Source organism: Silene latifolia, chromosome X (genome assembly GCF_048544455.1).
Source record: "Silene latifolia isolate original U9 population chromosome X, ASM4854445v1, whole genome shotgun sequence".
In the NCBI taxonomy this organism is placed as follows: domain Eukaryota; kingdom Viridiplantae; phylum Streptophyta; class Magnoliopsida; order Caryophyllales; family Caryophyllaceae; genus Silene; species Silene latifolia.
Window position 1 is genome coordinate 8,040,159 of NC_133537.1, and position 14,235 is coordinate 8,054,393.

The 14,235-nt window shown below is 33.2% G+C and overlaps 1 protein-coding gene across 2 annotated transcripts; it reads left to right on the top strand.

Annotated features, from left to right (window-relative positions):
* Nucleotides 1-5,771, top strand: LOC141622726 (beta-galactosidase 3-like). 2 transcript variants are annotated; one of them, XM_074438728.1, is made up of 9 exons: nucleotides 1-145; nucleotides 664-745; nucleotides 839-962; nucleotides 1,264-1,346; nucleotides 1,500-1,608; nucleotides 1,695-1,766; nucleotides 1,895-1,993; nucleotides 4,452-4,489; nucleotides 5,468-5,771. In XM_074438728.1, the coding sequence occupies exons 4-8, from the start codon at nucleotides 1,300-1,302 to the stop codon at nucleotides 4,458-4,460; spliced, it is 336 nt and encodes a 111-aa protein (XP_074294829.1). In that variant the 5' UTR covers nucleotides 1-145; nucleotides 664-745; nucleotides 839-962; nucleotides 1,264-1,299; the 3' UTR covers nucleotides 4,461-4,489; nucleotides 5,468-5,771. The 2 variants fall into 2 exon arrangements, 1 of the variants encoding a protein (XP_074294829.1); XR_012533074.1 differs by having other exon boundaries at nucleotides 12-145; nucleotides 1,695-1,804.
* Nucleotides 5,772-14,235: the final 8,464 nt, after the last annotated feature.

Below are 14,235 nucleotides of genomic sequence, written 5' to 3' on the forward strand. Positions count from 1 at the left end.
TTGTATATATTCAAGAATTCTTTACACTGTAGACTTCTTATGAATCAGGTTTTGTTTGGATCAGTGGGAACCCTTTGTTTGATGACGGTTATCTCAGTAGTTGTAGGGCGCATATTTCAGTCAGTACCTGCTCAATTTCAAACAAGTAAGTGATTAAGACTCATATTACGGACGTTGTTTGTTTTGTTGTTTGTTGGTATTACCTATATACCATAAAATATTAGTCAGGGGATCTTTCAACTTTCTTCTTTCAGAATACAGACAACAGCTATCTTAGCTGTGAAAGTCATTAATTGGTGGTTCACACGACATGGGTTCGAAATCTTTTCAGCATCAACCCTGAACTTCTAGCTCCCTTTACACACAAACTTCCTTTGATAAATAAGATTAAAGATTTTTGTTGGTCTCTGAGAATTAAACTGTGTATTATCAATTGATGAACTTTATGTGATCCGATGGAGTATTGCTATATATTTGCTTAAGAAATGATTAAAAGTATAATTACCTTGGTTTGGTTCAAATTCAGAGTCAGTGTAGGAGGGAAAGGGATAGTGGAGAGTGGAGTTTCATGAATTATTTGCAATTTGAATTTTCTTGACAAATTAGTCTATGAAAGATAATTATCAGAATCGGGAGAACTGTCCAAAGAAACTGAAATTGCAGGTTGATGTATTTGATGAATTGGGAATTGGTGGCGGTGCCTCGGGTGCCTCTGGAGGGCTTATTCATCCTTATTCCCCTTACGGTGGGCCCGGCCGAGAAATTTTTTAATTCTTATGCATATATTCTTATCGGTACGGCGTTCTTATTAGAAATGCAACATCTGAGTATATGACAGTGGAGCTTCTTTGAAGAACTGAAAAATGTTGGATAGAGGGTCTTAATCTTCTCAAGGTTGCTGAAGATGCTGTTAAATCTCCTCAGTTTGGACTTGATACTGATTCGTTCGTTGTTAGGAGAACGTTAGTCATTCAAACTCTCTCCCTCTATCTCTGCCCTTCCCTCTTTTCTATTGTTTATTTATTTCAATTTAATAAAGCATTGGAGATTCAGCGGTAGCGCCATATTGTGATGAGAGTTTAGTTATGTATTGCGTTAATGAAACATTAAACTCATTGTGAACCTTAGATTGGTTTTATTCATTCAAAAGCGGTATTCATAATTCATGTATAAGTGGCAATTGGCTTTTTTTTTTACTTTTTTCTATTGTTTTTTGCTTTTTTCTATTGTTTACTACTAATAATGCATGTTTTTTTTTGTTAGGCTACTTATATATGGATACCGGTTTTGAAGGGAGTCATGTGCTTCGATAACAGATCAGGCATACACAGACGGAAATTCTCTGAGTAAGTATCTCTCTTTTCAGTTAGAGAGGTATCTCTCTTTTCAGTTGAATAGGTATTCTTGTTATTAGAAGAATGTAATGAAGTAATTGGACTTTCATTTTAAGAATTACGAAGTATTTGGTCTGTGATCCAATGATCGATAACTACTTGCAGGATATGCCTGGGGACCGAAACCCGAGAAGATTTATTTTCGCAGGAAAAGTGCATTGTACTGCCAGGAACAAACAAATTTGCGCAACTGAGCATAGCAGTCGATTTTCCAGTAATCATTTTCTGGCTATCTGTATTTTTACCTAATATATATTTTTATATCATTCTCACACTATTTCAAAAATTTAATTCCTGAAGAATGTGGGAGGACATCTTGACACATGGAACATAGAAATTTTGGGTCCAGTGGTGCTAAAAGTCTTGGCAAAGGTAAACTATAATTGTCTTGAGAGAGATAGACTAATCAGGTGAGCATATATATTACCAGTTACCACATTTTACTATTTATTTTCTTCAACAAAAGGAATTCACGGATAATGTGAACTCCTTTTTTACAGGCTCGTTTGAAAGGCGAGATGATTGATAACTTTCTGCTTTCTGGTTTTGAAGAGCAAGACATGATGAGATTGGCCCTTATGCTGATCTTTTGGTTTTTGGTTAGTCATCTTACCCTCTCAGTCTTTAATACTTAAATATCTTCAAAAGTTTAAATCATGTTTATTCATGCATTTGTATTAACTTGATACATGTGAAATATTTGCCAAGGGGAGGGGGAGGAAGAATTAAATTAGGAATTTAATTCATTGTATTAACCTAAATTCTAAAACACAAAATTGTGTACTACTAATAAGTTTATAAAAATTATTATTATTGCATTTAAGTTATTTCGTAATATTAATATTGTCTTCCTAATAAATAAGTCTCCTCCTCTTTTCTATCTTACTTCGTTTGGTTGTTGTTTGTACGTTGGACATTTCCAAGGTCCTACAATCAGAGGGCTCTAACATTATAGAATGAGGGCTCTAACATTATAGTTTATGCATTGTTATTTGTACGAAGGACGATTCCTCTTTATATTTGTAAGAAAGGCAACCCGGAAAAATTATTTCGTAACACAACTAATAAGTTCTTCTAAATTAAAGCCTAAAAAACTACAAAATTATGGGCGGACTCAATGGGAACACTGGTTAGAATTTAGAAGTAATTATCAATAATTTAGTTGCGCTATTTATAATTTTGAAAACTATTTATTGCTCAATCAAAAAGATAAATTTTTAAAAAGCGAGAAATAGAATATTTTAGCATATAATTTATTTTTTTACGAAGACAAGAAAGATTCATATAGTTATGGCGAACCATTAAATGTAAATAAAGACCAATAATTTTTAAAGGATTATAATTATTACATATATCTACAAAAAAATTTACCAATACCATGTTTGGAATTAGAATACTGGTATAATATATTATGCTAATATTTATTGATTACATATGCCAGCCCGATTAAATATTAACAAAAAATATTTTTTTATTTTAAAAAAATGGCAGTACATGATACGTATAAAGGTACAAGATAAAGAATGCTTCAATTGTATCGAAACCGAGTAACCATACTACGAAATTTCTCAGATTTCCGAAATAAAACGCAAAACACAAATTTGCATTCAAAAACCCAAAAAAAACCCCAAAAAACGTAAAAATAAATAAAGAGCCTGTACTTAATGCTCTCATAGATGCAACTATTTAAACGTATTAAATTATTGACATAAATACATGCAAGGGCAGTTGATTAGACATCACTATTCATTTATATTGCTTAGGTTAAGTAAGATTAAACGTCATCTTATCCCCTTCTCTCTTCTATAAAGGTAATAAAGTGCATTACAATTACCCTGTCACCATCATCCTGCCTTTATGAAAATAAAAATTACACTATTATTTACCCACGAATACACTACCTCCCTAACATGAATACCTTCACATGCACACACCCTTTCTTCCAAGATGAGAGTGACAGAGAAAAATTTATAGGGAAATATGAGGACTGGAAGAAAGGTCGCTTCAACTGCAAAGAGATATTTGTTAAAGCGAATGTATTGAAGGCTATACCACAAGATGATGATACACAGCACCATCAGGCACTTGGTTTGGAGGTTGTACTTTCTAATGTGTTTAATAGACTCTCAAAAGCTGATAAGAGGAGTGTAGCCGAGGTTTGCAAATGGTGGGCAGAATTGTTCCTTGTGGGAACTGAAACATCAAAAGTACTTGTCGATTATAATAACGAATTAGTTACAGAAAATATACGTGGTTTGATCACGGCTCAAAGGGGCCAAAAGGTGGTGAGGATATATTGTGTATGCAAGAACTATACGACTACAAGAGAGAAATACGAATGTCATCGTCGCCTAGAAAAAGCACACCCAGTTTCGGAAGATTTCACTATGTGGCCTGAAGACAACTCTGGCAGCGAGGGTTACTATGATTCTGACTGCTAGGTTAATGCCAATATAATTATAGTGCGCCCTACAAACTCTAACTTTGTCTTTTTGTAACTGGCTCTAATAATATGTTATTATTATTATTATTATTATTATTATTATTATTATTATTATTATTATTATTATTATTATTATTATTATTATTATTATTATTATTATTATTATTATTATAATTATTATTATTTTTATTATGTTTAAGGCTTATCTGTGGTAGTTGTAAATTACACTACTAGATTAACGTGTTGCAAGTGCATGCACACCCAGACTTTATTTTGTTTGCTAACATTTTGCATTGAAATGCTACGGATAACAAGTTTCCCTTCTTTCTTACTACTGTTTGGACTTCCCTAACGTCTTTGATATGCTACTATTCTGTAGATGTGCTCCTTTATTTTTTTCCAACAGTATTAAGTGTACATGTATGTTTAAGTTGATGGACTTTTAGCGACGTTTAACTTGCCTATTTTCCCCTTGAACAAAGAAATTCTGAGCAAGATGGTGTACTTCTCACACTTGATCCAAAATCCATTGAGCGATTACTTTATGCCGTCAAAATTCGGCTCTGTTTTAGGTCACGATGGGTCTGACTTTCTCAATATTTGGGTTTCAACAGGGTGATTGAGATGGAGCTGGATGTCATATCAACTACAGGTAAATACTGACTTTTTACACTAACGCCCTAAAATAAGTTTGTGCCAATGGTAGTACTGAACTAAGTACCACCATACTTAATATATTATACAAGTTTCATGTTATACTCATGTGACTGCTTTGATACTGAATTTAGTTCGACCTTGGTGAAATGATGTCGTGTTTAGCTTGCTTACAATTATCTGAATAAATTAATAGGTATACATGAATTATAAATACTAATGGTACATTTGAGCTTTGAAGAATATTGTTTACCGTCTTAGGAAATGAGTAATTTGATTATACGATTTTACCTTCAAATAGTTGATAGGGTGATGTCTTTTAATGATTTTTTACATACAAGAAAGATAGAAAATAAGCACATCAGTTATAGTTCTGTTGGAGTCAAGTGATAATGTTGTTGTATCATTTAGGTTCCATTTTTTCATTTTGATTTTATTTTGATTGCGTGCAAATAGATTGTTATGTATATCAAAAATGTTATCATATAAAGTAGATCGAGTTGGATATCTAAGTTACCAAGTCCTGGTCGACTAATGTATAGTGATAATTTACTCTCATTTGATGCTTACTATCATTATTCTTTAAAGATATTGATTTGATACCGGTCTCCTTGTTGTCCCAAGAATATCTGTTATTGATCTGAAATGCATATGTGCATAAGATAAGTTTGCTGAGTTCTGGAATTTGCATTAGTCTTCACTTACAAATGGTATTAAAGTGACTGGGAAAGTTAATTGCAGACATCACATGGTCTTGGATGTCCCTTTAGTTTCACCTGTTGTGGGTGTAAAGTTTTTCGGCCAAAATTAATAAATGGGAAGTAAGGTAACGGAATCAAGGAAGAACATGGATGATTGTCGTAGGGTATTTGAACCTATACATGTGCAGATAGTTATCAATTGCACTAATAAACGCGTTTACATATTATCGTTGGCTTTCATTGGAGCCGTAATCTTACATTGTTTTTTTCTGCAGGTTCAGATACTATGGAACCGTCTTCGTAGTGCCTGCATAATATTACTGGATTGCCGGCTGAGACTGTGGCACAACATTTTTTCCTCCGTAAATGTTATGTTTGTTGAATCTTGTATCGATCAGGATGGAATAGAGTTTGTTTTACATAACATCTAGAGGAGAAGGATGCTTTATGTGTTTTTGAGAATATTTATGCAATCTTTGTATGACAAAACTTTAATTTTTCAAACAGTTACTCTTTGTATTACTATGGATGCGTTTCTGGAATAGTCACTTTTACAATGTTTCCAGCTACGAAGTTTAATACATTGAAGCCAAGATAACAAATAATTCCTACGAAAGAGCTTTAAGGATAACACGCCTTCATTTCTGTTGCACCCCTTCACTCTCTTTGCCACTGTGCTTCCGAATTTTTGTATCAAGACAAGGCTTCAGAAATGCAATGTCGATGTTCTTATTGTGAGGGCTTTTGTAACGTCGCAAGTATTATCACAAGGTAAAAATGACCATTTCTGATGGATAGGAAAAAGGCCAAAGATTGAAACTCTAAATCTTCAAGCATTGTAAAAATCTACAATTACGGCCAAAAACATATAGGTGCTCCATGGTCTACGCTTGACACTTAAAAACCGCACTTACGACTTAATTAGACATTATGAGTAAACATGCGAAAGTGCAAAACATTTACAATAGATACAACTATTTATCTTCGCCCCAAATTATGAAAACTAAGTGAATCATGTGCGTATTTATATGTTAGAAATGTTGCAGATGATATTTGGTGTTCGGAAAAAGATATAACTTTGAATTGTTTTTTTATTATACAAGGCATTTTAGGAAGCATTACACAGACATCGATCACAAAAACTATTTTTCCTACGATATCCACTGATGAAGTAATATAAGCGATTAACCAAATTGAGGCACCACAGCCGGTAGAGTAACGAACAATGTAATGAAAAGGGTAATGAAAAGAAGAGGAGGAGGGGTATAGGAATGAGAAGGAGCCTTCAAAATGTGTTAGATCAAAGAAAGTAGAGGAATTCACTAAGGTTTCACCGTATTCAGTACTATCTATAATTTATTCGTAATCATATGTAATTATCTAATAGTAATAACCCTGTTAACGAGTTACTTAGCCTTGTGTAAGATTGTAAAATGGTTCAATATGATAAAAAATTATTCAGACAAATATACTTTCCAATGCTCAGCTACTCCAAAATTAGATTACTATTCAATGCCATTTGGGTCGTTGATATACCCAAATAACTTAAGCAAACCGTTTCGCCAAATTGGGGCACTGCGCCCATCGGGCGCAGTGCCACAACTAGTTTAATTAAAGATTCAAAGACAAATAAATGATCGGGACGGAGTGAGTATGCGGGGTATGAAAATGACTTAGAGCATCTCCAATGGTTCTTTTTAAGGACCTGCTTGCAATTTTTGCAAAATAATAAGCATATAGCTTACCATTGAGATGAAAATTGCGATGTAGCTTATAAGAGCATCTTTAATGGTAAGCCACAAGTTATTGTACCTTACTTTGCCACATAGGAATTTTCAACAATATTGCTTATAAGCTAGATACCCCTCCAATGGTGAGCGACATACAATTGTAGCTTGAATTGACCCACTTAAAATAATCGATCAATAAAAAGAAAGCTACTTGAAATCAAGCATATAGCTTGGTAGAGCAGGTGTAGCATCCAAGCGGGTCGTATTTTTCCTAATCCAATGGTGAGCAACTCGCTTGAAATTTTTCTAAAATTGCAAGCAGGTCCTTCATAGTAACCATTGGAGATGCTCTAAGCATTTTTGCTCTATCAAGCTACATGATTGCTTTTTTTTTTTTCAAAAAAAAAAAGGGTAAATTCTCATTGGTGAAAGCAAGAAAGTGGGACTCATACAAGTTACAAAATGTTGTAGTTCGCCATCGGAGCGGTACGTAGCCGAAAAGCAGAGTAGCTTAAAAAATTGAAGTGGCAAATCAAGCCACGTTGTATTGTAGCTATCCGTTGGAGATGCTTTTAGTGTGTCACAATAATGATTACAAATTTTCATATAGGATTGAGTGAATGAGTGTATCACACCTTGACCTTGAGTCTAAATGATGCGAGAGCATTAGAGGATAATGAGGATGAAGTTTTACTTAGTCAAAATGTGTCCTAAATCAACGAAAAGAAGCTGATTGTCTAGTTTCCTAATTGTTCTTAGTTTCCTCATAAGTGTAGGAGAGTTCACGTTCTTAATCTTAGACAAATTAGTTACTGTTATTTCCTAATTAGTCTGGTAAAGTTTATTTATTGTTTTTATTTCCTAATTAGTTTAGGAATTTTTTTTTATTTCTACTGAGTTTAGTAGGTAATATTAGTAGTATAAGGCTACGTTTGGCAAGACATTTAAGGTAACTGTTTTGACTGAAGTATCTTTTTTGATAAAAATTTCAGGTAGCTTATTTTTCTGAAAGTGTTTGGGAAGTACCTAGAGTAGCATTTCACATTTCAGGTACCTAATTCTTGGTAATACTGTCATTTTACCCTTTCAATTTATAATATATTAAATAATTATTATATCCTTTTACGTCATTTTACCAAAATAAGGTACATTTTCAGTTAGTTTGCCAAACAATTTTTTATATAATCAGTCACCTTATCAGCTCCTAATTTTCAGTTACCTTATCATCTACCTTTTCAGGTTTCAGATAGTTTTTCAGTTTTCAGGTACCTTTTCAGTTCGTTTTACCAAACAAAGCCTAAATATAGAGCCTTGTCAGTTTTATGAAATGGAGTTTGAGAATTAATACAAGAGTTTCTTGTTGTGTGCTTATTGCTTGCGAGTTATAAGTTCTTTATTTCTTCCTTGCGAGGTTGAGATTTTAGTGTGATTCGATCCCTGCGAGGTGAGAGCCACCATTTGTGTATATCTTCGAATTTCTTGCGAGTAAGGAGAGTTTATTCACGTCATATCCTAGTTTTAGTTGAGGGGTCGTGCGAGATTTTTTCAACTAATTCATATCATTTTATAATCGTTTTTACTTCCGCTGCAAAATTATCTCTGAAAAGTATGTGATTTTATTTTACATCACTATACATCATATAACATGTGTCTTAAATTGAGTCGTGAAAATACAAGACTCATCTTGAAACCACCGATAATAATAGTGAAATAAACGGATTGTGTTTTTGTAAAGGATTTAGATAAATCCGATAAATAAACCAAATATGTTGGAGAGTTTAAGATAAGCCTTAAAATAAAATAGAATACTCTAGAGTAATATTATGAGAGTTTGATGACTCATACTTAGTCCGCGTAAAGAGGTACGTAGTCTAAGAAATATTCCCTTCGTCCAGGTCATTTATTTACATATTTCATTTTACATTTATTTGTTTAACTTTCTTTATTAGGTGAGTTTTTTTATGGATAATATGATCATAAACATCTATTATGTCCACTTGCCAATTGTTATCCACTAACTGCCGACTAGAGCTGGTCATCAGCACGGGCTGACCCGGCCCGGCCCGGACCCGGCCCGGACCCGGCCTGCCTTGACCCGTTATTTTATGCAACTTGGCATGACCTGGCTCGGCCCGGCCTTAACCCTGGCCTGACCCGGGTCCTGAAATTCCAGCCCGGCCCCGCCATTTTAGCAAAAATAAAAAATAAAATGGTAAGGCCCGCCAGCCCGACCCGCCCTTGGCCCGCCTCGGGTTCTGGCCCGGGTTAAGAATATCCCAGCCCGACCCGGGCCCGGCCAAGCCCGCCCATCCCCGCCCCGGCCCGGTCCGATCGGGAGAGCTGGCCCGCTCCTGGCCGGCCGGCCGGCTCTGGCCGGCCCCTTCTATTTTCTTGATTTTTGTCGCCAAAATTAAAGTTAAACAACGATTACAAGCTGAAACTCGTATAAAATACGAATAGATATATTGAATATTGTGTGGGGACGTGGGATTATACTCTTTCTTCTCCTAGTGTATTGGAGGGTTTGACAATCAAATATTCACTCCTATTTCGTTCTAGAAATAAACTAAACAATGTCTATCATTTGGCCATGCATGATGAATTGTAATTACTTTAATAATTATTTTTTCCATGGTGGCTTTACTTCTCCATTATTTCTCATTTTGGTGAAAGGTAGAACCACCTAAGCTCAACGATTGAAAATGAAATCGAAGAAGCTCACATATCCACACATTAAATGTTCGATTAGCAACATAAATTTTTATTTGTAACGGACACTTGTTGTCACAAGCTACAAGTGAGTGAGCAAGTGAAAGAGAGGTTAGGAAAGATCACAAGTTTCTGACGGTCACAAGCGAAACTCATTGGATTAGCAATTGGTCTTGTTTTAACTTGCTTAAGTCCAATTAATCACGATCTTCCTTTTGTCTATTAAGAAAGGTAAGTTAAATGCTCTTATGAAGGAGGAGGTAGAATTATTATTATTATTTTTTATTTTTTATTTTTTTTACATAAAGGCCGATCCCAAATCACTTCCAAAATCTATAGTAAACTCGGAATTGATCCGAAAGGCCTGACCGTCTGAAGCTACTCGGACTTGGTGCAACCATGTTCACACCATTTCTAAGTAGTGAGGGACCTATTTCTGCCTTTCTTGGTCAGATTATATAAGGACATCTATTAATTTTGAGTGATAATATTGATCAATTCCAGTGTAAGCGCTATAAAATCTACGGTGAATGAACTTTTCAACTCTAATAAAATAATTTTCTAACTTATATACAAGTTCAATATTTTAAATGTTAAGAAAACTTTATAACGTGGACAAATAATTATTTGATATCTCACATATCATAATTCATAAGTCCATACCCCATTCGATATGTCCACACTATACGTCTAGCAAGACGTATAAAGCATGGAATCCCCACATCCCAAAATGGTTTGTTTAATTATGGCCTTACACAAATTGGTCTCTTGTGCGACAAAGCCAACCGTGTGTATTTATTTTACTCAATTATTATCAGCCGGATTCATTAATCATTAATAATTATAACTATGAATTAATAATAATTTATATTGTTTGTCAATCTCCCAATTGTTATAATTCTAATTTGATAAAAGAAGATAATATAAAGAGAGAGAACAATATAAGAGAAAGTGAGCATTGTTATATTATATTATTCCATGTACATGTGCATATATAGAGAGAATACAAATAGACCTTTTAATGAAAGGTAACGATGGTTCCTAAAGGATAAGGAGATGAAATGTTACAATGGTTGGGAATAGATACAATGGTTGGGGATGTAAGGGTATAATGGTCATCCATTATACATATTTTATAACACTCCCCCTTGGATGACCATTACCTAAAAAAAAATACAATGTCTCACGATGACAATATTCTCCTAACACACATAATGTTCGCCTCATTAAAACCTTTCTGGAAAACCCAGTGGGACAAAACCATGGATAAGAAAAAAGAGTACAACGCGTATTAACTCCCCCTGATGATTAAACAAGTTGATATATCTTGAAATAATCCATGCTTTGACGTAATTTCTCGATCGTTGAAATAGAACCCATCGTGGTTGATAATAAACTTGTTATCTTCAATCAATAAAAATCCTTGATAGTTTCAGTATCATATTTCTTCGGAACTCATAATCTGTATATGGTCATCATTTCATGATAACTCTTTGATTTTCATTTCAAAAAATACCACCGCAATTTTGAGAGAAAATAATTTTAATTCTTCTCAATGGATGTCATAACATTATATGCATGTCTAAACGTACCAATTGTCATCTTAACAATCATGATGATCATCATGACTATAGCGTATTAATGCGCTTTAGTGCTACCTCGTTAAAAACCTTGCTAGGAAAAACCCATTGGGATAAAAAAAACCTAGTCGAAGGGAAAAAGAGTGCAGCTATCATTTCTGAATTCATTCTCTTCAGGAGAATCAATCTGATTAACAATTCATCTTTGAAAAATCATCGATCTTTCTTGCCAAATCTTATTACTGTATGGATTGACATCCTTATTATAGATTTTTCGCCATCAAATTCATTTATATATGAATTTCCATATGCTCAACTACAGGTTGAGACAACACAATTTATTCAAATAAACTCTTTAGTATTTTGAATATTGCCTTTTAGAACTAATCACGATAATCTTTCAATCGTATGGTAGAGGTTTATATTTATAACCAAGAGTCTTCAAAACTCAATTGATCAAGCATCATCATCATTTGATGATCGTTTATAAGAGGTTCCTACAGGGAGTCATCCTCGTTGGAGTGTCTTATAAGATAACATTTCTCCTTTTAATAATATAACAAGTTAAAACAATATTATGAAATATGTACATGCATTCATATGACATGAAACCTATTTTTTAAATAATATTTATAAAATAATGCAATGATGGATATATATATATAATCTAATATACAAATAATGTACTTATCTCTAAATGCATATGGTGATGACTCAATAATGCAACTGTACAGTTTATTTTCCAAGATTCATAACATATATTGACTTCAGGTCAATGTATGGACTTCATGTCCATGAGCTCATTTAATAAATGATTATATGTCGACAATTAAAATGAACTTAAGTAGAAGATCCCCATTACGAGTCCATAAGATATCGCGCGCAAATATATATAGGTTCCATAAATATATCGATATAATTTATCATCTTTTGATAATATCAGTCCTGTTCAATGATATCTGAATCTGAATATATATTTGGTACCATTATATTTATCTAGGCCATCTATTATCATTCAGATATCTGTGTCACTTCGGGAATACTCCAAATATAGCATTCTTATTTCATACCAACTGCTTCATCTTACTATTTATCATCTATTTCATTTTCATAGTGGAACCGTCAATTCATCTTGACTTTTATTGAATTACACTTCAGGTGTATATGTATCAATCTGGTAAAAAAATTTTTTTTTTTTTTGTTATATCAAATTCAAAACCTTTACTCAGTGAATTTGATGTATAACATTATTTGAACTTGGTTGATAAGGATCATTCCATATTTGTTTTTACCGACTTTTAACTCACTTTTCTCCCCTAAGATGGTAAAAACTATAACCAATATATAGTCAAAAATTTATCATAACCACCTTAGACATCAATTTCTCATATCACCGATGAGATTTTACATGGGCATTTTTGTACAATAACAAAATATTTCGGGGAGTAACATATAATGCAGTTGGTTGGATTTTATATATACTCAACTCAGGAGATCACCGATTACATATAATAATCAAAATATGATTTTTAATCACGAAAACTACTCAGAAAATTCAATATGTAGCTATAAGCCACTTGAATATAACATCAATCCATACATGAACATTTAAGTTCTTTATTCAACTCAGAGAGTAGTGTTTAGATCTCCAACATCACATATACTCAATCTCGGTGCAGTGGCTTGCCTTTAATAAAATTTCTACACGAGAGAATTTCAGCACTTATCTTTTCTTTATGATAAACTCCAGGTTTATGAAAACGGGTATAATATGAACCCGGATGGCCTCAATTGTCACATTTAACCATTTCATGTCGACTTTATCAGTTTGCCTAGAATCCGTGTCAATCTTTCATAAGCATTGGTCGTGTTTCGAAAACTTCACTTATCACACGCCGCATTTTAAGTTGCTATAATTTCCCATGCTAATCATCAAAATAGCAATATTCGTATCATATAAACTCAAATTAAAAATTTCATATCTGGCCAGATAAATGATGTGACATAGGACACAACAAGTGTCTCATATATGTAGGCAAGACTCATCAATATTCCTTCAGGAAACATGACTATATTACTCTTTGAGTATTTTTTGATATATAATTTTACCATAACATCAACAATTATAATCATCAACATATAATGATGACATACACATTCATGTAAATTGATTATAATCCAACTTACGAATCAATTATTCCCTTCAGGGGTGATGCAATATTCAACAACTTTCAAATTAATTGTATTATTCAGCCAATTACTTTATAATATATCATAAGTTGATCAAATTATCACTTTTATTCCAAGAGTGAAGTAAAATCCACTTCTGGTGGGAAAAAGCAGTGTTTTCAAATGAACACATAGCTCATGAAAATATCTACATGCTCATACTTAACCACTGTCGTTGTTAGAATATTTCATCCAATCAAATCTATTATGTGTGCAATTTGATATTCACTTCAAGGAATAATGATGGTAACCAATAGGACAAGGCTTACGACTATATTATCTCATTAGTTTGTTGAGCCACATGTGAAACAAGATTTCACAAATACTATTTTAAGCCACTTATACCATATATAATAGGTCTACAGGACTACATTATTTTTATGAAAGATAAAATAATTTCATCCTCAAAACATTATATCTCATTCGTTACAAGGAAATATTTTGAATTGATTTGATATGATTTTCAAGTTTTATGAGTATCTCATATTTTGCAAATATCCATGTATAATCCCGAGTTAATATTGCTCAAAATATATTAATTACATGAAAAGTGAAAAATTTGTACACACTATGAACTTGGTCACAATTTCAATATATATCTATAAACACAATGAACTTCCGGTCATAGTTTGAATATTTGTAAATTCCATGAATTTTAGGTCATCGTATGAATTTCAAATTTTAACTCGTACATAGTATTTCTCATACCGAACTTCTAGCATATATGAGTCTCACATGACTTTTCATGAGATATTTTCTTTCAATGGTGGACGAAATTAGCTCAATAAATGTCGC

Coding starts and splice junctions, on each gene's coding strand:
- LOC141622726 (XM_074438728.1), top strand. CDS start 1,300: ATGTGCTTCGATAACAGATCAGGCATACACAGACGGAAATTCTCTGA. Junction 1,347..1,499: donor CACAGACGGAAATTCTCTGA/GTAAGTATCTCT, acceptor AACTACTTGCAG/GATATGCCTGGGGACCGAAA. Junction 1,767..1,894: donor TGCTAAAAGTCTTGGCAAAG/GTAAACTATAAT, acceptor CCTTTTTTACAG/GCTCGTTTGAAAGGCGAGAT.